At 64.6% G+C, this 26,474-nt stretch overlaps 8 protein-coding genes across 8 annotated transcripts; 3 read left to right on the forward strand and 5 right to left on the reverse strand.

Moving 5' to 3' along the window:
* Positions 1 to 100: 100 nt before the first annotated feature.
* JCM10292_001916 (1-phosphatidylinositol-3-phosphate 5-kinase) lies at positions 101 to 5,887 on the reverse strand (the record flags this gene model as incomplete). Its single annotated transcript, XM_076645337.1, has 15 exons — positions 101 to 312; positions 405 to 546; positions 606 to 637; positions 700 to 780; positions 842 to 868; positions 932 to 1,130; positions 1,191 to 1,296; positions 1,354 to 1,447; positions 1,506 to 2,951; positions 3,008 to 3,132; positions 3,186 to 3,731; positions 3,788 to 4,148; positions 4,209 to 5,084; positions 5,147 to 5,648; positions 5,720 to 5,887. 15 exons carry the CDS (start codon positions 5,885 to 5,887, stop codon positions 101 to 103), a joined length of 4,917 nt encoding a protein of 1,638 aa, XP_076508864.1.
* Positions 5,888 to 6,182: 295 nt separating this feature from the next.
* On the reverse strand, positions 6,183 to 8,176 carry JCM10292_001917 (uncharacterized protein; the record flags this gene model as incomplete). Its single annotated transcript, XM_076645338.1, has 2 exons — positions 6,183 to 7,954; positions 8,128 to 8,176. 2 exons carry the CDS (start codon positions 8,174 to 8,176, stop codon positions 6,183 to 6,185), a joined length of 1,821 nt encoding a protein of 606 aa, XP_076508865.1.
* Positions 8,177 to 8,769: 593 nt separating this feature from the next.
* JCM10292_001918 (SLC26/SulP family anion transporter) lies at positions 8,770 to 11,399 on the reverse strand (the record flags this gene model as incomplete). The annotated part of the gene is made up of 5 exons (XM_076645339.1): positions 8,770 to 9,687; positions 9,757 to 9,843; positions 9,908 to 10,925; positions 10,983 to 11,077; positions 11,187 to 11,399. The coding sequence occupies 5 exons, from the start codon at positions 11,397 to 11,399 to the stop codon at positions 8,770 to 8,772; spliced, it is 2,331 nt and encodes a 776-aa protein (XP_076508866.1).
* A 1,705-nt stretch (positions 11,400 to 13,104) lies between these two features.
* SEC21 (coatomer subunit gamma) lies at positions 13,105 to 16,508 on the forward strand (the record flags this gene model as incomplete). The annotated part of the gene is made up of 9 exons (XM_076645340.1): positions 13,105 to 13,164; positions 13,266 to 13,433; positions 13,643 to 13,801; positions 13,857 to 14,260; positions 14,318 to 14,451; positions 14,512 to 14,690; positions 14,752 to 15,349; positions 15,415 to 15,549; positions 15,610 to 16,508. The coding sequence occupies 9 exons, from the start codon at positions 13,105 to 13,107 to the stop codon at positions 16,506 to 16,508; spliced, it is 2,736 nt and encodes a 911-aa protein (XP_076508867.1).
* An 82-nt stretch (positions 16,509 to 16,590) lies between these two features.
* Positions 16,591 to 18,001, forward strand: JCM10292_001920 (uncharacterized protein; the record flags this gene model as incomplete). The annotated part of the gene is made up of 6 exons (XM_076645341.1): positions 16,591 to 16,594; positions 16,986 to 17,243; positions 17,315 to 17,368; positions 17,440 to 17,600; positions 17,710 to 17,769; positions 17,834 to 18,001. 6 exons carry the CDS (start codon positions 16,591 to 16,593, stop codon positions 17,999 to 18,001), a joined length of 705 nt encoding a protein of 234 aa, XP_076508868.1.
* Positions 18,002 to 18,390: 389 nt separating this feature from the next.
* Positions 18,391 to 21,502, reverse strand: RIM101 (alkaline-responsive transcriptional regulator RIM101; the record flags this gene model as incomplete). The annotated part of the gene is made up of 3 exons (XM_076645342.1): positions 18,391 to 21,144; positions 21,207 to 21,334; positions 21,394 to 21,502. 3 exons carry the CDS (start codon positions 21,500 to 21,502, stop codon positions 18,391 to 18,393), a joined length of 2,991 nt encoding a protein of 996 aa, XP_076508869.1.
* A 1,020-nt stretch (positions 21,503 to 22,522) lies between these two features.
* Positions 22,523 to 24,361, forward strand: JCM10292_001922 (PB1 domain-containing protein; the record flags this gene model as incomplete). Its single annotated transcript, XM_076645343.1, has 2 exons — positions 22,523 to 22,720; positions 22,790 to 24,361. The coding sequence occupies 2 exons, from the start codon at positions 22,523 to 22,525 to the stop codon at positions 24,359 to 24,361; spliced, it is 1,770 nt and encodes a 589-aa protein (XP_076508870.1).
* A 244-nt stretch (positions 24,362 to 24,605) lies between these two features.
* On the reverse strand, positions 24,606 to 26,138 carry JCM10292_001923 (glycoside hydrolase family protein; the record flags this gene model as incomplete). Its single annotated transcript, XM_076645344.1, has 8 exons — positions 24,606 to 24,697; positions 24,759 to 24,858; positions 24,951 to 25,023; positions 25,091 to 25,113; positions 25,171 to 25,387; positions 25,479 to 25,556; positions 25,623 to 25,882; positions 25,947 to 26,138. The coding sequence occupies 8 exons, from the start codon at positions 26,136 to 26,138 to the stop codon at positions 24,606 to 24,608; spliced, it is 1,035 nt and encodes a 344-aa protein (XP_076508871.1).
* Between the last annotated feature and the right edge of the window lie 336 nt (positions 26,139 to 26,474).

The raw sequence follows: 26,474 nt of genomic DNA on the forward strand, positions 1-26,474 counted from the left end.
CGGAGCAATGCTAGGACAACAACGACGTAGAAATCGGGAGGAAAGCGGAGCTGCAGGCGCAGTCTGCTTCTACAGGTGCGCCGGTATCGCACGGCCGCGGCTACAGCGGGCAGGCGAGACGCGGATCTGGATCGATAGAGCCGTCTCCAGGCGGGCGAGTCCACTTGTCCGGCACGGCAATGAAGTACCGCTCCATGGCGGCGAGGAAACGGCGAGCGTAGTCGTGCGGCGGCTGGACCGTGACCGAGGCCGCGTCCGACAGCTTGACGGCCGTCTTGGTATGAAACTCGATGACCTTGAGCGTGTTGAAGACTGGCAAGCGGGAGAAACGATCAAGCGAGCGATTGATCGTCAGTCTTCTCGATGCCGACAGCCTTCTTTCGCAAACGCAATGCGGAACTTACCTCCGAGCGTGTCGATAAGTCCGACGACGAGCTCTTGAGCAGCATCGTCGACCCCGACCAGCAGGCTAAAGTCAATGCCGCCGTTCTCGCTGAGGAACTTGACGTCGTTGGCAAGGGCATCCCGCAGGAGCGTCTTCGAGTGCTGCAAGTGGCGGCTTCGTCAGCGCACAATGCCGCACCAGTATCAGAGGCTTGACGTACGGGGTAAATGAGAAGTTGGTCCCGCATCGAACCTGTTGGATTCGACAATTTGAGCTCGTCGCGCTCAAACGTTTGCAGGCGGGTCGATACGTACCAGTGAGCCAGTCGCCGTCCCATCCAGTGCTGTCTTTGGTGTCGACGCCAGGCTTTGGCTTGACGACACGACTGGCGATCCCTGCGAGAGCGAGACGTGTAAGTCTAAGCTGCGGCGCGAGGGCCGCACCTTGACAACGAACCCTTCAGGTCGAACTGGCGCGAGATGGCTGCAGAGGCTTCGTCAGTCTTGAGCGGGTCGAGCACGGCGCAGCAAGCGAGACTGTGCGCACTCTTGCCGAAGAAGAGATGCTCCATGAGGATGAGGTCGACCTTCCTCTTCTTGCCCGTCTTGACGTCAACAAACTTAAGCGTGTAGATACCGAAGATCTTGGCGAGGAGGGACGGACGCTCGGGCGAGCCGAGGTAGTCGAGGAGTTTGGGTGCAAAGCCGAGGACCGAGTCGAGCTCCGAGTATCCGAGCTTGGTGACCTGTGCATTGCAGGACGTCAAGGCGACCCCAGGCCATCAGGGTACTGAAGGCAGACGCACCAGCTCCTTGAGCATGAAGCGCTCGTCGGCGGTCATCAGGAAAGTCGCGCTTGACTTGCCGCCGGACGGGTTCAGGTCGGTGCAGCGCGTTAGGCTTTCGATGAAGCTGCGGCGCCAGCCAAGGTCAAGATGGGATGAGTGCAGCGAGCGGCTTTTCACGTACAGGCTCTCGGACAGGCCGCACTTGACGCGCAAGGTTCGGAAGCGCCGCTCAAAGTACGATGTGACGCGGAATGTCTTGTTGCCTTGACGGAACTCTGCGGGACGCGGTGTGAGCTCGGTCGCGCCTTCGAGACCACCTGTGGCGTGACGCACTGAACTTGACGTGCTCGCTTGGGGCCAGTGGCGGTGCCGCGCCTTCATCGCCGCGCCATGCCGTGGTCGCTGGCGAAAGCCTTGAGCGTGCCGAGTCCCAGCCGCTGAAGAAGCCGTCGAGGTGGTGTGACAAAAAGCGTGAGCTCGACAGTGGCGCAGGCGACGGTTGCAGCGGCGGCACTTCGTCGCCCTCGTCATCGCCTTCATCCTCGGTTGATATCGAGTGGAGCGAAGCCGCGCTGCTGCCCGTCTCGGGCGTGCTCGACGCAACGGAAGAGGCGATGGACCTCATTGTGCCGATAGCGGAACCATTCACGATGCTCGAGCGCGAAGAGGAGACGGCTGTGGCCTGGACATCGCAGCTCGCGGACGCTTTCGCGCTGTCGCGCTTGCTCGCAACCTCGGCAACGAGCGACGGCAGCGGTCGGCTAGGTTTGCGACGCGGCAAGGTCGACTCGGGCGTCTTCAGGATGTCGTCGAGAACCGAGTCGGAAAGGTGCGGCAGTTGAGGGTACCGCTTGTCGGACTCGCCTTGCTCCGGGACGGGCGTCGAGGCCGAAGACGACGCGGCACTCGCGACCTCGGAAGACTTCTTGCGGACGAGGTTGCGGAACATGGACCCGCTCGCCACGCGCGGTGTCTTGCGCGGCTTGGCGAGGTACTCCACTTCGGCAGGCGGACCGAAGACGGCATCAGGATCGTCCGGGTCTGGCGCACCGCTGAGCGACTGACGGAGTGGGCTGCGTGGCGGCGTCGACGAGGCGGGTGATGCTGCGGCGGGATGGAGGAATTCGAACGGGATGGGCTTGTGAGCAGGACGACGAGCCGCAGAGGCCTGCATCGAACCAAACGAAGACAGCGACGATGGGGTGACGACCTGCATTTCGCTCGTCGTATTGGTGATCGATGTATCGTGGAAGGAGGACGCGCTGAGTGCGAGCGCGATGAAGGAGCTCAGCTCGGCATCGCGCGCAAGGACTGACGAGCCGACTGGGAAGGCGTGTACATCGTCGGCGAAGTACTCCGGTTCATCGTACGTCGGGGTGGGAAGTACATCAGCGCTGGGGCCGGTCGCAAGCGCATCGGCATGCTTGGACTCCCAGGCGTTGAGTCGGAGCTTGACCGCCTTGCCCTTGGCTTCGAAGAGGTACCGCGCGTCATTGAGACAATTTAGTGCGATTGCGACGATGGAGTTGAGGCACTCGTCCTCAACGTCGTGCACGAGGCGACGCAGTCGGCGCAGGAGGTCGAGGCTTGCATGCTCGTCCTTGGCGGTCCCTTCGCCATCATTGGCGGCGACAGTCTTAGTCGAGCCCACGCGCGCGTGTTCGTCGCCGTTCTCAAACTCGATGCTCGGGCCGTCCAGACCGGCCGAGCGAGGTGGTGGCGGGACGAGGCGTTCTTCAAGAAGATCAAGCCGTACTTGCGTGCTGGCGAAGAACTGGGCTGCACGAGTCTAAGCATCAGACATGGCGACTCGTATAATGCGGTAACTGACGCACTGATCTCCGCCTGCAGCTCGTCTGCCGGCGTCGTATCGTCGAGGTGGTGCTCCTCACGTTCGTCCTCCGCGTCCGCAGCATCCAAGTCCGGGTCAACCGCGGTCGGGAGGCGCAGCTCGAACAGGCTACGTGCAATCAAGTCAGCATAATCAGCGTAGAACAAAGAAAACAGACGCACTCGATGCTGTCCAGCTTGAATTCGATCGTTGCCTCCCTCGTCGAGAAGCACCTCACGAGCTCATGGCGGTCTTGCGCGGCGTGTTCGCACAGATCGGGTCTCGGGACGAAGTTCGAGTCGTACAAGAGGAGCTCGAGAAACTTGGCGAGGCTGAACCCGCCGGAGGCTTGTGAGAGCGGTTGCGAAGGGGACGAAGCGGCACAGGTCGCGCACTGCGTCCACGCGACGATGGGCTCGTCCCCCATGGCGGCATGATCGTCGCTGGAACGGCGATGCGAGACGAGCGTGATCGTGATGCGCTCGCGCTGGTGCATCAGCACGACGGAGTGCTCGTACTTCGGGCTCGCGCAGGTCTCGCAGGCTTCGTCGCGCTCACGGACAAGCTGCCTGAAGAAGCACTCGAGCGTGGCGTCATCTGAGCTTGTCGTGTTGGCCAGCGACGGGTGCGCCGCTTGGTAGAAACTCAGCGTGACCCAGTGAGGCGTGTAGCAGGGCGGCGAATCGCTCATGCTGCCGCGTCGAACGGCCTGAAGGAGGAATTGCATGCTGTAGACGGATGTACATTAGGAATAGCTTCGGCCTGAGGAACAAAGAGGACGCACGACTGATGTCGAATGCAGCCGGCGAGCGACGAGTTGTTGGTGAGCAAGCTCGCCAGTCCAGCTTTGGCGTCGAGAGCGATCCTCGTGGCGTTGGAGACGGGCACGACTGCAGTCGAGGGCGGTGGCAGCTCGTTCGCAGGGGTCGAAGAGCCCCGTGCGAAGTTCAGCGCGAATGCTTCGGTACCGATCGAAAGGTTCGACTGCAGCGACTGCAGCGGTGGCGGCGGGAGGGGCGAGAGCTGGATGTGCGCCCGTTCGGGCAAGCGAGGCAGCTCATCTTCCATCACAAGAGGCGCTTGTTCGGCGGCGAGGAGCTCTTGCTCGCGAAGGCGAAAGAGGAGATAAGGTGGAGGGTACAGGACTGCAGAATCAGGGCATCAGCGGCGGAGTCTGCGAATTTATCAGTCAACGGGCAGCGTACCGTCTGGCGAGACGGAGAGCACAAACTCTGCGAGGTCCTGCACGACCTTCTCGAAGCGCAGAAGCGGCACAGCTGGATCCGGCTGTGCAAGTGTCGGTGTCTTCTCCGGCTTATTGACCGCCTGTTCCGCCTGCGATTCCTCGTGAGACCCGAGGAAAGGAAGGTGTAGTCCGCCAAGGATGTCCCACGCCTTGTCAGCGCCACCACCCAGCGTGTCCGTCTCGATCGTGAGCGCCTTGTGCAGCTGCACGTCGTGCGAGTCGTGCGATGTTGTCCGCTTGCGCAAGCGAAAATGCTCGCCGAAGCCCTTGACCCTGTCGCGCACTCGCGCGAGTGGGCGCTGCAGCGTCGAGTGGTGCGAGGACGGATTCGGCGAGCTGGGAAGGTCCGCCGGCATGGGGTCCGACAGAGGCGGTGGCGACTTGATCGTGCTGTAGCGCGTCGAAGTGCGGCGAAGACTCCGCTTACGACCGACGTCGGGTCGAGGCAGGACGAGCTGTAGCCAGCTGCTCGCGCCAGCAGCTGACCAGCGCCCTCTCCAGCGCTTCGGGACCTGCCACTCTGCACCGGGCGTCGAGTTGGCGTTCGTGCGGAACGCTCCAGGGAGCATGACGTCGTCGTCCGCTTCTGGGTCGTGCGGCTCGTCGGCCGCAACGGGCGAAGTCGGGGCCAGCGGCGTTGATTCTGGGTCGGGTCCAGTCGGCGGATGCGGGCATGACAGGTCGCGCAGGAGGTGGACTTCGAGCTTGAGGGAGACGACGGCGAATGCGAGTAGCTCGAGTATGCGTTCGAGTCGAAGCAACTCGCGCGGCGTCGACGTGATGCGGAAAGTGCCGCCGCATCGGTCCACGACCTTGAGATCCTGCTCGTCCAGATCTGCAAGCCGCAATGCGCGCTCAGCGGACATGTCTGGGGGTAAGGAATAGGAAGGCACGTACCTGGCTCGCCGGCACCGAACAGCGGCTGACCCTCCCACTCATCTAGCGCGAACGAAACGCCCATCGTCGCCGCTCCGCTCTTGACTGCCCCGATAGTCGTCTCGACAGTCTTGACGCGCAGCTGAACCACTGCGAGCCTAGGCAGCTCGTCGACCTCGTGCCAGTCGGCCAGCGTATCCTCGCGAGCGTGGCGCGCGGGTTCCTCCTCGCCGTCTGCCGGACGCAGTAACATGGCAGCCTCCCGCCAGCGCGCCCGGCGCCGCTCGCTCCGTTCCGAGTCGTCCTTCTGCGCGTTGCTGACGGCGCGCTCGACCGAAGCAGCTGAGGTGAGCGCGCCGCTGAACCACGATTGCAGGCCTGAGCGGTCTTGCGGCTTCTGCGAGCGGAACGCCGGCTCAAGGGCGGCTGCATGTGCCTGTGCGAGCTTGGCACTGGTGATCTCGGCGATGAGAGCTGGCGTGAGGAATGCTTCGAGCTCATGAAGAACGGCGAGAAGGGGGTCCTGCAGCCGAGGTGGGGGTTAGCAGACAATCGCGAGAACAGCAGCAGTAGAGCTGGGGAGGGTCTGCGCACCTGCCAGACTGTCTCAGAGAGCTTGCAGCACCGCAGCGACTGCCTGCAGAGCAATTCGATGTGCCGCCAGCTCGAGGCGTCGATCTCGAGGGAGGAGTCGGGTGAATCGAGAGCAGGAGCAGCGGGCTCAGCGAGAGCTGCGGGTGGGCCTGACTCCTCCACTTCCATTCTGCATCGCCTGCAAGACGGCCTCGAGCAGCTGGAGAGAAGGCAGAGGGGGACTGAATTGACGGAGACGAGAGGTGGGGAGCGTGCACGCCGGCTCTCGCGCGTCAGGGACGTTCCCCGTGTGCAGCGCGAGCGTACGAGTAGACGAGAGTCTGATGCACCTTGTCGCCGACGCGAGAAACGCGTTCAACGGAACCTGTCTCGGAGGTGGATTCGCGTGAAAGGGCAATACAGTCTGCTCGGGCTATGCGAAAGGTGCTACAAGTAACAGTCGTGAGAGGACAAAGAGCCAAGACTAGCGCCCGATGCGCTCGCGTTCGCCGCTCCCACTGCGGCTAGTCGCCGCAATAACCGTCTCGGCGCGGCTGGGCGGCCGCGACGCCGACAGGCCCGACTGGCTGAGCTTGCGATCGGGCGCGAGCGGGCGCGGCGAAGGGACGCGCTCAAAAGTGAGCGAGGGTGCAAAGGCCGTGACGGCGGGAGGAGGGGAGGAAGAAGTCGGGTCGAAAGGCGAACGAGGCGGCGATGCGAGTGCTGAAAGAGGTATCGATGCAATCGGTAGGAATATGGGAGGCTGGGTATCGTAAAAGGTCGTCGAAGAGTCGGGAAGGGCAGGGGCCGGAGGAACAGCGGCGGCGGCGGCGGCGGCGGCGGCGGCGGCGGCGGATGCTTTGAGGCGCTCCTTGGCCTTCTTCCTCGCGAGCTCCCACTCGGGACCTGGGCCGGCGAAGTCGCCGAAATGTTCCTCGCGCGGAATGACACTTGCGCGCGTGCCGTACATGAGCTGCTCGGGGCCCTCGTGCTCGACACGCAGCTTGTCCGTCAGGTCGAGCCCGCGCGAGGCAAAGACGAGGCGGACCGAGCGGTGCAAGTAGTATCGAGGCTCGGTCGGTCCTCCGCCGGGCTTGCCGCCCTTGCGCACGCACGCGGACGGCGGTGAGCAGAATTGCAAGTGGACAGCAAAGCGGAGCTTGCCCTTGCCGCCGTCGGTCTCGACCGTGTACGACTTTTGCCGCAGGAAGGTGCGCCCGCCGCGTCCGTCCCGCTCGAGCCCCGACAGGTCGTACGGGATGATGAAGGGCTTGAATGGCGTGTCGAGCGAGTTCTTGAGGACTAGCTGTACCTGGCCGCGGACGGGGACTTGGTATCCTGGAAAGCGCGGCAGTTTGAGCGGTGCTGACAGGTCCGCATCAAGCCCAGGCGAGGCATGGAGCAAGCCCGTGCAGTGCGAGTCGAGGTCGACCGAACCGACGTAAGGGCTTGACATCGTCTCGCCGTCGGCGCCGCGGTAGAACACGGCGGAGAACGGCACGTGCAGGTGCGGCGGGCAACGCAGGCGATTCGGCGCATCGCTGCTCCCGAGGACACCGATGGACGCAACGAACGGCAGAGGCGACGACTGCGGCGCCGACATGCGCCCGCTGAGAAGCGAGTCCTCGAAGCTGCCGACGAAGGGATGCGCAGCGGCCGAGAGCGAGCCAAACGACGAGGCAAAGGACGCCGAGGAGCGTCTGCGCCGCTGTCGAACGGCTAGTCGTTCGCCCTGCATCGGGTCGGCGAACGAGGAGGGCGGCGAGGACGGTGACCCGAACGGCGACGGGAGGTGCCGAAGAGGACGCGGCCACGCCCATTCCTCCTCGCCCGTCGGTCCGACACTCCGCGACAGCGGCGAGCTTCTCGGTGGCGAGGCAAAGTGAAATGACGAGCCCGAGAGTACGCGCCGGCCGGACGGAGCGCCATGTGGCGGTGAGCGTGCCAAGGATGCCGCCAGCTCTGAATGCACGGCGCTTTCCTCGGAGCTCGACACACTGGCCGAGATGGACAGAGCGGGCATGAGGTCCAGTAGCGGCGCATCGAGCGGTGCAGACGCAAGGGACGATGACGGGGAGTCGTAGGGTCCGGGCGTGCGGTGCGCGAGGGACCAAGTTGTCGATGCTGAGCTTGCGATGGCGATGGGCTCGGTCAAAGGGCTTCTTGCCTTGATGGTGGGCGAGCCAGAGAGCGAAGAATGCGGGAGACTCGGCGTATCGGAGTCGGTGGGGGAAGTCGGCTGCGGAGGGTCGGCGCCTGTGTTGGGCGAGGTCAGCGATGTCAAACCGGGCTTGAGCCTGTCCCGCCAGGAAGCCAGCAGGCGATGTAGCTCGTGTGCAAATTGCCCTGCCTGGACGAGCAGACTGCTGCCTGACGCAAGAGCCCCTGCGGTCGAGGCTCGGACAGAGAACGGGAGAGCAACAACGCACCGTGAGCGGATTGCCACCCTCGCAGAGCCACGCTGTCATTCGAACGCATCTCTGCAGACGCTCGACAGCGCTCGCAGGCAACACCGACGAGTTGTGCGAGTCGTGCGAGCGAGCGATGAGGCGATGCCGGGACCGCAGGAGGCAGCGAGTGTCCTTGTGGCCGGCAGCCGCGGGTGCGCCGAGTTGAAGTCTCGCGGGTCGAGCTAAGAGCAGCGCAGTTGGTCAGGAAAGAGCGCCAATTGCTGAAAACGGCGGAGTCAACCCTCGCGGTCGAGAACGTCGGCAACGGGGCGATGCAAGCGACGTCTCGACTCTCTCGTGTAGCAAGCGCGGCTAGCGAAGCTATCGACGTACCTCGTCTTCACTTGCTTCCTCGCTTGTCCAGCACGAAGAATCAAAAGAGCCGGAAGGTCGTCCTTTTCCTCATCCTCACCCGTTCGGGCCCGTTCACAGCCAGAGCCCGCTTGCCGCCCTTGTTCCTCGCGGACATAGGGCATGGCGTGCACTCGATAAATCAGGTTGTCAGTGCTACCCACCGAAGCCGCAACGTACAAGAAGAGACAAGGGTACAACACGAAGCCGTTGAACAACAGAAGGCAGATTTTGGTATCGCACAGCACGGGAGAGAGAGAAGCGCCCTGCTCATTCGCGCGGGCGTGATGCGTACTCGACCGCTGTCGGCAAGTCGAGGTGGAAGTACTGGCACGCCGAGTCGACGAGCGACGCGGCGTAATCCTCGGTCGATCCGTACGACTCCTTCTCCAGGCTCGGGCTGCGCGTCGATGTCGCGCCACCGGCAGCGCCGGCGTTGCGCTCGAGGTCGGGCAGCTCCTTGATGTCGTGCGAGGCGGACGTCTCGGTGCGCACGGCGACGGGGCGCGACGGGTACTGCGAGCTCTGGTCGGCGTTGTCCTGCTGCGGGACGACCTCGCCTACCTCGACAGGGCGCGCCGCGTCGACGTCGCGCCCGAAGCCGCCGGCGAGGAGCGCGCGCTTGATCCAGGGCGAGAGGATGGTCGCAAAGTGGATCTCAACGTCGTGCCCGGCGTAGCGGTTCAGCACCTTGCGCGTGTCGGCGAGCGCCTGCACGGCCGTCGTGTCGACGTTGGACACGCTCGAAAAGTCGAAGACGACGGCGCGCAGGGGCGGCTTGAGCTCATTCTCCTCGGCCTTGCGGCGCTCGACCTCGGCGTGCGACGAGCGCTTCTGGAAACGGTTGGGGCCCGCATTGTTCCACGGGCGATCGCCCTGCGGGTACTTGCTCCAGTCTTGTCCGTCGCGCGTGTGCTCGCGCACAAAGTCGATGAGCTGGTCCGTGTAATGCGCCGAATTGAGGTACAGGAAGGACTCCTCCATGCGGAAAACGACCACGCCGGGAGGGGGCGGCTCAACGTTGACGCCCGAGTTACGAACGCCGTCCGGGTTGAGAGGAACGTAGACATCGCGCGACTTGACCGAGCCGCCGGTCTCGTCGTGGCGGACCCGCACACGTCCGAGGAGCTTGCCTCGAGGCTTGGCAACACGAACAAGGAGGAGGGCGGCCGAGGCGGCAATCGAGAACTGCATGAGAAGGGTGAGATTAGTAGAGTATCCGGCAGTGGGCGTCGCGAAAAGAGGCTCTCGACGTACGTAGATGCCGACCTCGATGCTAATGAAAATCGTGAGAATGACGGCAATCATGAAAATGACGGCCTCGAGAGGCGATGCGAGCCAGAACTGATCACAGCGGGCGAGTCAGTGCCAGCTAAAAGTGAAGGGGAAAGAGTAGAGGAGAACGCACGGAGTAGGTCTGGCGCGGGTGGGCGATCAGGCTGCCGACCGCTTCGATGATCACGGCAGACAAGCCGGCGTTCGGGATCCAGTAGAACGCAGGTGCAAGGGCGTAAAGCGCAACGACAACACAGACACCGGTGATGATGCCGGCGGCGGGCGTGCGGACGCCGGCGCGCGACTTGATGGCGCTGCGCGAGAACGAGCCGGTCGAGGGGTAGGCACCGAAGAGCGTACTGATGCAGTTGTTGACACCAATGGCGACGAGTTCTTGGTTCGGGTCGATCTTGTAGTTGTTGACGCGGCCGAACGACTTCGAGATGGCGATGTGCTCGAGAAAGACGAGGATCGTTGAGACGGGGATCAGAGGGCCCATACGCGAGAGCAGGTCGGCGTTGAAGACGGGCGCGCCCATGTGGCGGAAACCTGACGGGACCTTGCCGAGAACCGAAATGGGGAAGTCCGCCGGCTCCTTGTCGCGCAGGTACACCCATGAGAAGACGGTGAGGAAGATGATGACGAAGGCGGTGCGGAACGTATTTGCGAAGAACGCCGCGCGACGGACGACAGGGTTGTTGGAGCGGCGCTCGATGCGGTTGAGGAAGAAGCGGGTCACGTAGAGGAAGGTGAGGCCGACGAGCCCGAAGGCGGCATCGCGCTTCGTATCTGGGAGGTGTTTAAGCGAGTTGATAATGACCTTGTACGTCTCGGCGCGAGTGTCGAACTTCTTGCTGTAGCCCATGAGCGACGGGACCTGGCCGGCGGCGATGGAGATGGCGGACCCGGTCATGAAACCAGCGATGGCCGGCGCCGAGATGAACTCGACGATCCAACCGAGTCGCAGAAGGCCAATGCCGAGGACGATGAGACCGCAGATGAGGGCGAGCGCCGTCGCAATCACGTTGGCGGGAATGTCGGCGCCGCCTTCCGTCTCATGGACGTGCTTGATGACCTTGGAAACCTCGAGCGACATAACGGCGACGGGCCCGATGGTGACATCCTTGGACGTAGCAAAGAGAGCGTAGACCCTGGAGAGAAGGGTGTTAGCGCGAAACAAAAAGGAGGGACACGCGCAAAGGACGAACATGACGCCTACAAAGCTGCTGTACAAACCGAATTCGGGGGATAAAGTGGCGATCTTCGCGTAGGACATCGACTGCGGCACGACTACCATGCCAACCTGCGTACCAGGAGAGCAAGGAGGTGAGCAAACGCGATGCCCTTCGAGGGCCATGGGCGGCACCTTGAGCCCCTCAGCCCTGCAGAGATAGAAGAGACACAGGACGTACGGTAAGTCCGGCAATGAGGTCGCCAGCGAGCCATTGAAGGTTGTAGTTGAGGATCCATCGGTGGAACGGGAAGAGCGACCGGACGTAGCTGCCCGCCTTGCTTGGCAGGTCCTGCGAGCCCTGCGCGAGGAAGTCGCTGGTCGACGCGGCGCTGGTGATGATGGGGTCGTGGCCGATCCAGCGCGAGAGGCGCTGCTTGACGGAGAGGCTCATGGTCGGCGACAAGCGGGGGTGGCGGTGGAGTGCCGGAGGTGTGTACGCGAAGCTAGAGACGACCTAGAGACGCAAGCCGGGCGGGCAAGCGGTGCGAGAATCCGTCGAGGCGAGTAACGGACGGCAGCACGTGCAGAGAGGAACGTGAAAGCGCGCAAGAAAGAGGAGACCAGCAAGATCCAGCCTGAAGAGACAGAATCCAGCAAGTGAGTCTGGAATTGCATCTGCTGCGCTCGTGCTCGTCTGCCAGCGCAGGATGGCGAAGCGGGAGGGAGGGATGGTGTGATCCGCAGTCGAGGGGTCGGTCTAGCCTTGGCGATGTGCATTTCGCGATTTCGTGTGTCGCGTGCGCTGGCACTCTCAGCACGCCGTGCAGCATGCAAGGAGGCCTGGTAGTACCCGAAATTACGCCTCAAAGCGACGACGGGCTCGTCGAGACCACTCGCCGTCGCGGTCGGGCCCACGTCGCGACAGCACGAGCGCTGCTTGCACCATTCATGACACCCGGCCAGGCTCTACGTAGGCTGCTAAATTGCATGACGAGAAAGGTGCCGGTCGCAGATCAGAGAGGTGACGACTACTGGACGATGCGAGAGGGTGCAACGATTCGCATTGGCCTCCTTTCGCACATGTACGTGGCCCTGGTCCTCTGCAAACGTCAGGGCCTTCCCTGAGCACGTCAACACGGTCTGATTGTTGTCACGCCGCAATCATGCCTTTTCCAAGCCGCAACGTTGTTCGTCAGGAAGCTGCCGCTGCCAATCGCAGATCAACAGGCTTTGCCTTGCACAATGGGCTGCTTTGCCGTGTGAAATCTGTTAGTGTTAGTGAGTGCATGGCTGGACCCCAGCGGACAAAGTTCAAGGCCGGTCAACGCAGGGCTACCGATTCCTCGCAAGCTGGGAAGACTGAACCCCCTGGATACGGAAGGAAGAGCGCCGAACGGCAGCGGCAGTCAAGAGTCGACCGTCCTTGAGGCGTTCACAGGCGCAGCAATGACTCGGCGGCTGCCTGACCAGAGCGCGCGCGGCAATGGCAATGCGACCTCGGAGCGAGACGAGAGCGCCGCATCATCGAGTTTGCCTCGCGTGAGCGTAAGACAAGCCAGACGCCGAAGCCTTAGCATACCTAAATTGCGTCTGATGAGGCGCCCTTACAGCATTCGTCGCGACTGATGTGGTGTATCTGGTCGCTTGGTATCCCGGGTAGTACTCCCTCGCGGTTCACCGCGCATCTGAGAGCGCGAAGGCCAGCGACAGCGGTCAAAGGCAGCACAAGCCGAAGAGCAAGGACAGCAGAAGAGCGCAAGTAGCGCGTTCGACGAATCTCGAGTGAGGCGCAGGAGGGCAAGAGACGCTGGACGCCTGAGGGCCGCGTACAATTGCGCCGAAATTTGCAGATACTGTGGATCGCGCTATGATGGAGTCAGGGAGCTACTGGGACCGCGACAGGCGCCCTCGAGGGAGTGCTGGGCGCGGCTGTTTCTTGAGGTCGTCGGCGCGACGAGGGCATCGTCGTCCCACTCGACTCTCTCCGCGCGACCGAGCTGCAGCGCACGAGCCAAGAGCACGCGCACACGTAGCGCAAGCTCACAGACCGCCCCGCCCACCGGTCCAGTCGCGCTCGCGTTCCTCGCGGCCCCCATCTCGCCCCCGCCCCGCTCCGCTCCCCCCTCGAACCGCGGCAGACGCGCGCAGAAGCAGCCATGTCGGGCTACAAGAAGGACGAGGAGAGCGGCGTCGGCTCGTTCTTCCAGGACAAGACGGTGCGCCCGCGCTCCCGCTCACTCCCACCTCGCGACACGTCCGGACTAACGCGCCTTGCTGCCCGCTCCCTGCCCGCGCCGGTCCTTGCGCCGACACACAGACGGTCATCCAGGAGGCACGCGTCTTCAACGAGACGCCCATCAGCCCCCGCAAATGCCGCATCCTCCTCACCAAGATCGTCTACCTCCTCTACGTCGGCGAGACCTTCGGCACGCAGGAGGCCACCACCCTCTTCTTCGGCGTCACCAAGCTCTTCCAGCACAAGGACGTGAGTCGCGGGCCTTCCTCGAGGCGCGTCGGGGCCACGTTCGGTGGGCGTGATGGGGAATGCAGCAGGCTTGGCGGGAGCAACATCATGCCAAAGCATCGTGTGAACGCAGCAGCAGAGTCTGTGTTGAGCAGTGGTTGATGAGCGGGGCATTCGACGACCGCGCGCGAAGCCGTCATGCTGACTGGTCTTGCATCGCCCTCCCGCAGAGTGCACTCCGCCAGATGGTCTACCTCGTCATTAAGGAGCTGTCCAACATTGCCGAGGATGTCATCATGGTCACGTCGTCAATCATGAAGGACATGCAGCCCAACCTCGAGGTCATCTACCGACCAAACGCCATTCGCGCGCTCTGCCGGATCATCGACGTACGGCTCTCCCTGCTCGCTCAAGCGAATCAGCCGCTAATTCTCTGCTTTGCAGGGCTCCATGATTGTCGGTGTCGAGCGCTTCTTTAAGGCAGCCATTGTGGACCGCAACACCTCGATCTCGTCGGCCGCCCTCGTCTCGTCGTACCACCTCCAGCCGATCGCGCGCGATGTGATCAAGCGCTGGGCGAACGAGGCCGCCGAGGCAGTGCAGAACAAGGGCGGCGCGTACGGCACGGCGTACGGGCAGGGCTACCAGACGGTCCAGAGCTCCAGCTCGATCGTCCAGTATCACGCGCTCGGCCTGCTGTACCTCATCCGCCAGGGCGACCGCATGGCCGTCACCAAGATGATCCAGCAGCTCTCCGGCGCGAAGGGATCCGGCGGCGTGCTCCGCAGCCCGTTCGCCATCTGCATGCTCATCCGCTTCGCCGCCAAGGTCATGGAGGACGACCCCAAGTACGTCTCAACTACGTGACTTTTTGCGACATCTACTTACGTCCAATGCAACCACAGTGTCCAGCGCGGCATGTACGAGCTGATCGAAGGCTACCTGAAGCACAAGAGCGACATGGTCAACTACGAGGCGGCACGAGCAATTTGCGAGATGAAGAACGTCGGCGCGAGCGAGCTCAATCGCCCCATCGCAGGTGCGCTCAGCTGACTCCGCATCCAGCGAGCCGAAGACTGACATGAACTTCTCCCCTCAGTCCTGCAATTGTTCCTCTCTTCCCCGAAGGCGACGCTCAAGTTTGCCGCAATCCGCACGCTCGCCAAGCTTGCGCAGACGCACCCGAACGCCGTCCAGGCGTGCAACCTCGACATGGAGAAGCTCATCAACGACGACAACCGCAGTGTCGCGACGTTTGCCATCACCACGCTTCTCAAGGTGCGTCTCCTTTGCGCTCCGCCGTCGTCGAACAAGCATTACTGATCTCGACTCAATGCAGACCGGCAACGAAGCATCAGTTGACCGCCTGATGAAGCAAATCTCGGCCTTCATGAGCGAAATCTCGGACGAGTTCAAGGTCATCGTCGTGAACGCCATTCGCGCGCTGTGCCTCAAGTTCCCGGCAAAGCAGGGCGTCATGCTCAACTTCCTCTCGGGCGTCCTCCGGGACGAGGGCGGGTACGATTTCAAGCGCGCCGTTGTCGAAGCCATCTTCGACATGATCAAGTTCATCTCGGACTCGAAGGACGCCGCGCTCGCCCAGCTGTGCGAGTTTATCGAGGACTGCGAGTTCACCAAGCTCTCGGTCCGCATCCTGCACCTCCTTGGCGTCGAGGGCCCGAAGGCGCCGCAGCCCAGCAAGTACATCCGCTACATCTACAACCGCGTCATCCTCGAGAACGCCATCGTGCGCGCCGCCGCCGTCTCGAGTCTCGCCAAGTTCGGCATCAACGTCGCGGACCAGGCCGTCAAGCGCAGCATCAAGGTGCTCCTCACGCGCTGCCTCGACGACGTCGACGACGAGGTGCGGGATCGCGCCGCGTTCAACCTCAAGCTGCTGCAGGACGAGCCGCTCGCAAACACCTTTGTCCGCGATGGTGCGCCCTCTTCTCACGCGAGTTTCAGGCGGTGACCGGCATGGCTGACTTCCACGTACGCGCAGACTCGACCTTCTCGCTCGACGCACTCGAGAGCCGCCTTGCCTCGTACATCGCCGACACGACGGCGCCCGAAGAGCCCTTCGACTTTGCCGCTGTGCCCAAGATCAGCAAGGAGCAGGCGCTCGAGGCAGCACGCAGTGCGTTCTCTCTCGTCCCCGGCGCCCAATCCGTCCTGCTAACAGTCGACTACTCTGCAGGCTCACGCAAGGACGCGATCGACTCGGTCGCCATGGCATCCGACTCTGCGGGCGTCACCAGCTCGGCTACTCCCGCACCTTCCGCCAGCGAGACCCAATCGGCGTACGCGAAGCAGCTCGCCGAGGTACCCGAGTTCGCGTCGTACGGGCAGGTGCTCAAGAGCAGCCTCAAGCCGATCGAGCTCACCGAGCGCGAGACCGAGTACGTCGTGTCGGCCGTCAAGCACGTCTTTGCCGAGCACATCGTGTTCCAGTTCAACGTGCGCAACACGGTCGACGCCGTGCACCTCGAGAACGTCGTCGTCGTCATGCAGCCCGCCGACGAGTCGGATCTTGTCGAGGACTTCATCATCCCGGCCGCGTCGCTCGGGCCCAACTCGGACGGCGTCGTCTATGTTTCGTTCTCGCGTGGCGACCCGACAGCTTACCAGACGGGCGCTTTCACCAACACGCTCAAGTTCGTCTCGAAGGAGGTCGACCCGGACACGGGCGAGCCCGAGGAGGACGGCTACGACGACGAATACCAGGTCGAGGAGCTCGACGTTGGCGCAGGCGACTACATCGTCCCGTCGTACGCTGCCTTTGCGACCGAATGGGACCGGCTGCGGAGCGGCGCGTCGGCGCAGGAGACGTTCGCGCTCACGGCGCTCGACAGCCTCAAGACAGCGTGCGACTCGATCCTCGACCTGCTCGGCATGGAGGCGCTCGGCGGCACCGAGCAGCCCCAGTCGCCGACGGTGCACACGCTCAACATGGCGGGCCTCGTGTGCGGTGGCGGCGGAAAGGTGCTTGCGCGGGCACGCATGACGTACCAGTCGGGCAAGGGCGTCACGATGGAGCTGACGGTGCGCGCGGAGAACGAGGGCGCGGCGCAGCTCGTCCTCAATGCCATCGCATGATTCAGTGCCCAATACTCTATGACTGTACCTTACACCACAATGCGACCGTGCCAGGAGCCGCCTTCCCGCTCTGCATTGTCATATGCGTGTGTACAGGAACTCCTCGGTGACTTCCGCGCGATAATCAAATCGAGGCAGCAGGCCGCTGGCGCATCGGCCTGCAGCTCGATAGCGAGTCTCGCTCAGAAAGAAAAGCGTCTACAGTCGACGCTCGGCCGCTTGCGCTGCGCCGTGCGGGCCCGCAACAGGACGTTCGTTCCGAGCGGATTTGCCGTCATCGTCCTCACCCTCGCGTGCAGGCAGGCTAGCCTCCCAACAGGCTACGTACGCCCGTTCAGACCACTGCAGAACCCGTCAGAGCATCGCCAGCGCAACCAGTACGCACCCACCCGCTCCTCCTCGCTGCTCGCTCGCAACGCGGTCATCAGCACCGCGCGATGACGCATTCGCATCGAGTCTGACTGGAGACGCTTGCAGTGGCCGCCCCGCAGCCAGCTGCCGCGCCTGCCGCCGCGCCTGCTGCCGCCGCTGCGGGTGTCCCACCACCTCTTCCGCTACCCGCCCTCCATCCCAACGCACCGCGTCGCGCCCAAGCGCATCACGCGTGGCTCCTCGCGAACCCAATCGTCCTGCCTGCGACACCGGAACAGGGGCGGCGCGTGAATGAGGTCGTGGAATTTTGGCGCGTCGAGGTCGCGGCCAAGTCGGGCGGGCATCAAACGCAGGCGTTCCGCGGTGCGCTGCACCCCAGTCCATGGTAGAAAGGCACTCGATCGCGTGGCTGAACCGCACTGCGTGCTCCGCAGTTGCCGTCACGGAGCACTGGAGGTGGAAGACGTTCGAGTTGACGGTCAGGAGCGGTGCGTTCCGCTTTAGCTGTCTCTAATCACTCGACGGAGGTGACGCAGACTGACGACAAGGATGTCCACAGGCGGGTTGGGCGCGCTGGCGCCGGTTCTCGCTGCGCTTGCGACCCTCCAAGGCGCCGTCGCACAAGTTCAAGCGGGGCAGGCGCTTCTGCAGCAGGGCCAGACGGCGCTGCAACAAGGGTTGGCGGCCCTGCAGGTGCAGCAAAGGCAAGCCACGATCCGGGTGCGTTCTCGCCAGCGTTGAGGCGTCGCTCAGCTCTAATCCTGCTATGCTCCAAAAGAGCGTGAACGTTGGCCTGGACGGTGGCAAGCTCCTACTGCCAAATGATCAGGGACAACTTCCTACGGACATCCCGACGCCTGTCGCGCTCGCTCAGCTGGGGCCAAACATTGTGCGTCCAAGACCCGATTCTTCATCACTGCGTCTGGTAGTGACAGTCTCTTCCGATGTTCCAGCCGCTCCTGACCTCGCGCGCCGCGGTGTTCGCGCTTCAGCCTGCCGAGCTTGCGGCGTACGAAGTCTTTTACGGCATTGCCGGTTTTTTCGCCGTCGGAGGGCCGGGCCTTGCCGGCCAGACGCTCGCACAGCGCGCCGCCAATCTGGCTGCTTTCATCGGGTCGTGATCGGTGTAGGCTCGATATCCCGTCCGCTTGCCGTTGCTCCAGTACTGTTGTGCCTTCCCCTTGTTTTCTCTGCCTGCCCCACGTCTCTCGTTCTCGCATCACTCCCCTCGTCGATGCTGTGTGTAAATACTCTCCAATTCTCTGTCTCACCGGCCCGGGTACTCGCTCAGAGTCCCGCGAGCGGTGCGAGTGAGTCAATCAGTGATTGTCCGTGCACGCAGGCGAGCGAGATGAGTGGCAGTACACGGGGGTCTAGAGACATATACAGGACGAGGAGGCGGGAGCAGAAACAACGGGTGACAGAGGACGGTTCAGGCACTGACAGGAAACAAAGCTGGATACAGAGAAAGGACGAAGAGGTAGACACAATGAAGGGAAGCGCGCGCGAATCAGGCCGACGTCTGAGCCTCGACCTTGGCTTCGCGCGCCGACTCCTCCTTGAGCGCATGCGCCGCGGCGCTGAGCGACGACGACGGCTTCTTGATGGCCTTGCGCACGTGCTGCATGCTCTTGCGCGCAAGGTCGGCGCGATACCGGTGGTTGACGTACATGACGAGGTAGGCGATGACGGCCTTTCGGCGCTGCACGAGCTTGACGCGCGCGTCGTGCTCGTCGCGCGCGCGCTGCGCAGCGGCGAGATCGGCGGCGGAGAGGACGGGCTTGACGTCCTCGTCCTCGTCGTCCTCCTCCTCGTCGAGCTCGTCCTTGGGCGGTGCGGCGTCGTCCTCGTCGTTCGACAAAGCGAGCTGGTCGATCTCCTCGTCCTCGTCGGCATCCTCGCGCTTGACCTTGGCGAGGACGAGCGGCTCGGGCGACTCGACGCGCGACTTCTTGAAGTGGCTCGGGTGGTCCTCGTCCTCCTCGTCGCTCGACGCACTCAGGTCGGCGTCGCTCTCGCGCACGGCGGCAGTCGGCGTCGTCTCGCCGCTGCTGTGCTCGGCCGTCGACGGGAGGCGGAGCTTGTGCACGCGGTGCGTGAGGCGCTCGACGCCGCCGGCCGAGACGGGGCGCGAAGACGACGCGGGCGCGATGCTCGCGAGCGAAGGGTACAGGCTCGTCGACGACGACGACGACGCGAGCGGTGAGGTCGCGCGCGAGGTCGACGCGACGGGCGAGGTGGGCGACTCGAGCGAGTCGGAGCGCGAGTCGGGCGTGCGCATGGCGAGGAGGTCGCGGATCGGCGGGAGGCGCGAGCCCATCGCGGGCGGCGAAGCACTCTGGATCGGCGCGAGACGCAGGTCGGCGCCCGTCGAATTGGCGCGCATGGCCGTCGCGAGCGAGGGGAGCTTGGGCTTGGCCGCGGACGGGGCCGACGTCGAGCGGAACGTTGGCGCCTGGATGCCCTTGCCCATGAGGAGCGCGGCGGCGGCGTCCTTGACGTCGTCGTCGACCTCCATGTCGGCGTCGAACAGCTCCTGCTCGACCTGCTCCTCGATGCTGCGCACCGCCGAGGGCGCGGCGCGCTGCAGCCGCCCAATCTGCTGGTACTGCGTCGGGCGGTAGTCGTTGGCGATCGTCGGCGCCGGAACCGACTTGGTCAGGCGCAGCTGGTCCTGCAGCGGGAGCGCGGCGGGCATGCCGTACATCGGCATCGAGAGCGAACCCGGCAGCGTCGGGTAGCCCGACGTCGAGTTCGAGGGCGCGCGCGTGAGCGACGAAGGCAGCGACGGGTAGAGCGAATTGACAGACGAGGGCGTCGACGCGCCCGACGAGGAGAACGCCGGGTACGAGGGGATGGTGGACGACGACGGGAGGGGCGCGATCGGACGGCCGTGCGAGCCGTTGATGTCGGACGGCGCCGCGCCCAGGTCGATGCCGAGCGCGCTCTGCATGTCGCCGAGCGAGGCCGCCGACGCCGCGAGGTCCGTGTCGAGCGACTGGTTGAGCGACAGCAGCAGCTGGTTGATCGAGTCGACGTCTTCGGTCGCGAACGCCGTGTGCTGGCTGCCGTAGTCCGACCCGTTCGACGATGCCGCATCCTCGCCGCTGCCACCGGGCGGCGAAAGCGCGTGCGCCGAGAGCTCGGGCGTGAGGAGGAACGACGAGAGCGAGTCGAGGTGCGCGGCGGCGCTGTCGGCGTCCTGGAAGCGCTTGTTGGTGAGCGCGCCGAGGAACTGGCCCGTCGCCTCTTCGAACCCGCGCTTCTTGCCCGCGACCTGGTTCCCGCTGTACGCGACGCGGTGGTGTGCGGCGTCGAGGCCCTCGGGCTGCGGGCTCGGCGAGAACGAGTTGTCCGGCGTGAGCGACGACGGCGGCGAGAGCGCCGGGACGTTGTTTGGCGAGAGCGACGACGAGTAGTGCGAGTGGTGCGAGCGCGCCGAGTGCGCGGGCGACGGCAGGTCCTCCTGCTTGACCTGGCCGGGGATGACAGGCGGCTGAGGCTGCGAGTACGTCGACGGCTGCGGCTGCTGGGTCGGCGCATACTGCGGCGCCGTCGGCGTGTACAGCGAGTGCGGAAGCGAAGGGTAGAGCGACCCGGCCTGCGGCGGCGACGAGGTCGAGCCGGGCGGAGTCGCGGTCATGCCCGGCGCGCCCGACGTTTGCTGCTGCACATGGGCGGGCGCGGGCGTCGCCGAGGGCGCAAACTGCGCCGGTGCCGACGTCGCAGCGGAGAAGGCGAGCGGGTTGCCGTAGGGGAAGACGCCGTTGGCGCCGGGCGGGAGGAACTGAAGCGCCTGCTGGCCGAATTGGCCGAGCTGGCCGAGCTGCATCGCGTAGGCGGCCGGGAGACCCTGCAGGCCGCCGGGCATGTTGGGCGGCATGGCAACGCCGCCCTGCGCCGCGACCTGCGCCTGCGCGTTGAGCTGCTGCTGGAGCGCAATCATGTAGGCGAGCTGGTCCATCGGCGCGCTGAAGTGCGGCGCCTGCACGCCCGGCTGGCCAGGCTGGCCGAAGACCGGGTACGGGTACGAGCTCATCGGCGGGAAGTTGAACGGGTACGCCATCTGCGGCGGAACCTGCGGCTGCTGAGGCTGACCCGCGGCGGCGGCGGCGGCAGCAGCAGCAGCCGCCTTGGCGGGGTCGACATGCTGCCCGGGCGGGAGGATGGTCTTGTTGGTGCGGTGCTGCGCCTGGTGCTCCTCGGTGTGGATCTTTTCGTGCTTCTTCAGGTCCTGCGGGCGCTTGAACGCCTTGGTGCAGATCTGCGCGACGGCGACGAGCGGGTCAGCGGAGGTGTCGCCTGGAGTGCTGCGAAGGTACGCACACTGCAGACGTGCGGCTTGAGCGCGATGTGAACGCGGCAGTGCGAGGTGAGGTGGTCACGCTTCGAAGCCTTGGCGTGGCATCCGGTCCACTTGCACTCGAGCGAGAGCGTCCCGGCGCTCTTGCGGCCTGCGCAGTGTGTCCAAGTGAGCGTACTGATCGTACAGACGGGCGAGCGAGAGACGCACCGATGTGCTGGGAGCAGACGTGGTTGAAGAGGGCTTCTGCCGTGTCGAACTGGACGAGGCACTCCTCCCAGTGGCAGATGTTGTCCTCGTTCTCCTCCTTCTTGGGCATGATGGGCGAGGTTCTGGCTCACGTAACGGAGCGGTAGGGGGCTCTGCAGGGCAAGAGCGGGCGGTCAGCCGTGTTTGCCGTAGTGCCATCTCGTCGCAGCTGCTCGTCTCGTCGCCGCCTCCTCGCCTCGCCTCGACGGAGGCCCCGGTGCTGAGTGCGCAGCGACTCCTGAGAGCTGCTCAGACCACCGCGCATGCGTCCATCGCGGCGGAGGAGATGCGGACTCGAGGGAGTGACCCGCATGGCCGAGTCGCGGCAAGGCGGCCGCCACGGCCAAATGCCCTCAACGGCGCATGCAGCCCACCTGCGCTCGCTGTGCGCCTGCGTGTATGCCGCACTAGCTGCAGCTGTGCGTGCGAGTGCCCGCAGAGCGCCCGCGAGAAGCGTGGCGGCGTGCGAAGCGTGCGCGCGGAGGGGATGCTTGGCAAGCGAGACGGAGAGATCGGCGACGAGGGGACGTACGGGGCGAGGCAGGCGGGCCCAGCGGGTGGGTGCGGGGGTCGTGTGGTTCGCTGTGCGGCGCAGGCGGGCGCAGGGCAAGCGGGCGACGCGGCAAGGAAGAGTCTGCGAAAGGCGACCGGGGGGACGAGACTCGCGCCGCAAAGTGCAAGGGGCGCCGACGACGCCAAGAGCGCTCGCTTGACGGGACCGCCCTTTCTGCGACACGCGCGGATATCTATGATCGAAGCAGCAGCGAGAGAAGCTTCAATGCCAGGAGACTGGGACAAAAGGACACAGGCGAACGCCCCGCCTGGGCTTGCGGAAAGAAGACGAGCGAGAGTGAGTCCGCGGAGCTTGTGCGGAGGTAGGCCAAGGTGAAGAGCGTTCTGTGGAAGCGTGTCGAGCCGTGGGTGCGAGTGGTGCAGCGACGGACGCAGTCGAAGCAAAGGGTGCATCGGGCGCCCCACTGACGCTCCGCGGGCTCGAGTGCAGCGAGCGGGATAGACATGGCCTCATCGCGCGGTCACGCTCAACCTGCGGCCCTCCCTCTCGCGCCACCCTCCACACCCGCGCACAGCCATGAGCACACTCTCGCTCAAAGTCAGCTACTCCGACCCCGCCTCGGGCACCACCACCCTCCGCCGCCTCGCCCTCGCGCGCGGCTGTCCGCCCTCGTTCGCCCACCTCGCCGCCGACCTGCGCACTCGCTTCCTCCTCGCGCCCGGAGACCAGCTCGACCTGCTCCACCGCGACCAAGACGGCGACCTCGTCACCCTCGTGCGTGCCCCCCGCCTCTCCACGGCTCACCGCCACCGGGCTGACGCGGTCTCTCTCTCTCTCCCCCAGTCATCCGATGGCGAGTTGCGCGAGCTCGTGCAGTCCCTTACGCCCGACGAGCACACCCTGCGCCTCGAGCTGCGCCTCGCAGACCGCCCTGCGAGTGTCGCCACGCCCGCCGACTCGATCCCGCCCACGGCCGCCACGGTCGAGGCAGACGACTGGCTCGAGGTGAGCGAGGCACGCGTGCAGGCCCTCGCCGCGAGCGAGTTGCACAGTAATAGCGACGCCGACAAGGTCGAGGTGCTCTTCAGCACGCCCGAGTCGCACCCGCCTTCGCCTCCCGCTGCCGCCGACCCGGAAGAGACCCCGCTCGCCGCCCCCGCTTCGCTCGCCGAGCGCACCCAGGCCCTCATCGATGCCGACTTCCCGAGCTCCTCGACTATTGACGACCCCGCCGACGAGCCGCTGCCGTCGCTTGCCGATGTCGAGTCCGAGGTCCCCCCGCCGCCGCCGCACGACCTCCCCTTCACCGGCCTCCCCTCGTCCTTCGCTTCGCTCCTCTCGGGCCTCCCGACCCACGCAGGCTCCTTCGGCGCACACCTCTCGACGCTCCTCTCGTCGCCGCACAGCGCCCTCGGCCGCCTCTCGACCCTCGCGCACGACCCGACCGGCGCGCTCGACCTCTCGGACCTCGGGCGCTCGGTCGCTCAGCTCTCGGACGAGCTGTTCGGCGCCGCGCGCGAGGTTGCCGAGGGCGTCCGGCGCGAGGCCGACGCCGTCCGGGGCGAGTTTGCCCAGTTCCGCGACGAGGTCGAGCGCGAGAAGCGCCGCTTCGGCGACGAAGTCAACGAGGCGCTCGAGCAGGCGAGGCAGGAGCGCGCGCGCGCCAACGCTTCCACCACGGCCGCCGAGACTGCATTCGAGTCGGTCGCGAGCCCGCAGAGCGAGCCGACCGTCGCCGCTTCCGATGCGCTCGGGGACGAGTCGCTCCACCCGGGCGCGCGCTCGCCGTCGCTCTCGCCCGCCGAGCGCCAGGCGCGCCTTGCGCAGCGGCTCGCCAAGCGCGCGGCCAAGGAGGCGCGGCACATTGCGCGCGAGAAGCGCAGGCAGGAGAAGGAGGCGCGGCGCGAGGAGCGCCGGGCGGAAAAGGCGGCGCACAGGACGGCGCACAGGCGGCGCGATGTGGCGTCTGAGGACGGCAAGAAGGAGGAGAAGGCGGGCGCGTCGCCCGAGATGGCGCCCATGCCGGGAAGCTTGCCCGTCTTTGCCAATCCGGCCGCATCGGTGCTCGAGGCGCCCAAGTGTCACCCTGTCCGCGTCGAGCGTTGGTGCGGAACCCACTACGGCCGTCCGATCCCCTCTGTTTCGTCCTCTTCCTCCTGCACCTCCGTCGGCTCCGTTTTCGCTCAAGCACCCCTCGTCGCCGAGGCGCCCGCCCGCCTGGACGACCGCGACGCCGACGACGACGACGACAAGCCGGTTCTCCTCACCAAGTTCCTCCTCGGCGCGTCCGACCTCGGCATCGACGTCGAGGCGCCCGCCGTGCGCCACGCGCTGACCGACTTGTGGTGCGAGCACAACGGGCGCGGCTACTCGCGCCTCATCGAGCGCGCGTGCGACGAGTGGCTCTCGTACTAGGCGCTGCCTTTTCTCTACTTTCCTGTACCTGGTTTGCCTGTCGATCCAGCCTGTCTGTGCCGTTTGTTGTGCCTCCGGTTCCCGCGTCTTCTTGTCCCCTTCTCCGGTCCCCGTCCTTTGTCGCCACTACTTCTCCCTCTGTCACACCCTCCCTGTAGCTTCCTCGGCGTACTTCAGCTGAATCACGACTCCGTCTCATGCGCGAAGAACAGCTGCATCTCGTTTCGCTCTACATCGTCCGCGCTCACTTCGCGCCCGAATACGCTTGCCCGAGCTCGTTCAGCGACCCATCATCCGAAGCGATGAAATTGGCGATCTCGTTGTCCTTGAAGCACCCTGCTCGCCCTGTTGTCAGCAACTGGAGAGCCTCGCAGGATCGGCCAGCGGCACGACGAACCGAATGCTGCGTATCGCTCGATCCAGTCTTGATCCTCGAGCCACGGAACGGCAAACTCGAGGAACTTCTTCTGCGCCTCGGGCGTGCCGGTGCCCATGAACTGCCGGAAGGCAGACAAGCGTCAGCGGAAGGTGCAACTTGATGGCGCAACGAACGGTGCAATGAAAGTCAAGGGCCTCGTGTATGACGCACCTCGGTCAGCCAGATTGGCTTCATCAGCTTGGCTTGCGCCTCGGTCAGGTAGGCCGTGAAGTAGTCGGTGTTTCTGCGGGAGCAGGGATTTGGGAAGGTCAGGTTCAGGCCGGCGAGCTGTTCAGAGGGCCAGCACCCACTCTGCCGAGTCGTACCAGTGCAGCTGTTCAATACACTGTCAGCACAGACAACGGCGCAAGAGGAGAGGACGGCGACGCACTGCAACCGCATCAATCGTGCATCCGTCGCACGCACTGATGAACTCGTGCAGCCACGGCACGCCCATCGGACTCCCGTCCTCTGCCTTGACGCCGTTTGTCACGGCTGGGCTGACGAGCTTGGCGGAGCTCGAGAACGACTCAATCTCGCTCTTCCACAGTTCGGCTGCTTTGGAGGGCGACATGTGCGCCTGCTCAGCTAGGTCGGGTTCGTTGAAGCTATAAAGTGGCCAGCTCAAGAAGTCAGTTGTTGATTTGCGGACGATGAACAGTCCCAGCAGGAGAACGCCAGAGAGAGAGGCAGACTTGCCCGAGGATGTGCGTTGCTCCCGCTTCGATCGCCTTCTTCGCATTGTCGCTCCAGCCTTCAAGCGACTTCTCTTCCCATCTGGTCCGTGAGATATGGATCTCTTTAGCGCGAGTCACCCTGCAAAATCGAAATGAAGCCACGTACAGCATCGGAACGTACATGGCGCCTTGCTTGATCTCGCCACTGCTCGCCCAATTGTAGCCCCAGCAGATATCGAGCTTCTCCGTATACTTCGCATCGTTATAGCCGACGCCCTTCTTGCACGTCGTTGATGCGGCTGGCGAGTTGTTCGAGCCTTGCTCTCCCTCGCCGTCGCCGCTCTGCCCGTTTGAGGCGGTAGAAGCGGCATTGTTTGATGAGCTTGTCACAGTAGACCCTTCGGGGCTGTTTACAGCCGTCCCGGGCTGGTCGGCACACAGCGTCAGCGCTGCATCTGCACATTGAACCGAATCCAGCATGCGAACGCACCGATTGATTGCCTGTTTGCGAGTGATCTGGGCCTTCCGAGTCCGGCCTCGTTCGAGCAGCGGAGACAGACCCTCCACCGCCGTTTCCCGCGCCGGCTGAGCTGCCTGCACTGTCGGTCTCGCTTGTCTGGCCCTGCTCGTCCGCCAACGAGGCCCTTCGGGCGCTGTCCCACCAGAAGTAGGCGGCAATCATGAGTGCAGCAAGCACAAGTAGTGCGAGGACACCCACGATAACGCGATTTCGTGTCGAGGTCTGCTAGTCGTAATAGACTCGATCAGCGCAGAGCAAGGCCAGCGGAAGAGAGAGGGGAGAGATGCACGCACGCTTCTGCCTTGAGACTGTGCCTTCGACTGTGCCTTCGAAGGCGCATCGTCGTCCTTGCTGTCCCCTGAGCTGGTAGAATCGCTCGAAGAGCCGGTGGACGCGGAGTCACCCTCGTCGGTCGTCGCGTCTCCGTTGTAAGCAGGTTGCTCCTCCAGCTCTTCGTCGGTTGACGGCAAGCGCTTGTGCGAGCGGGGCATGCGCTCA

Source organism: Rhodotorula paludigena, assembly GCF_050403205.1.
Source record: "Rhodotorula paludigena JCM10292 DNA, Rt_paludigena_JCM10292v1_ctg1, whole genome shotgun sequence".
Classification (NCBI taxonomy): Eukaryota; Fungi; Basidiomycota; class Microbotryomycetes; order Sporidiobolales; family Sporidiobolaceae; genus Rhodotorula; species Rhodotorula paludigena.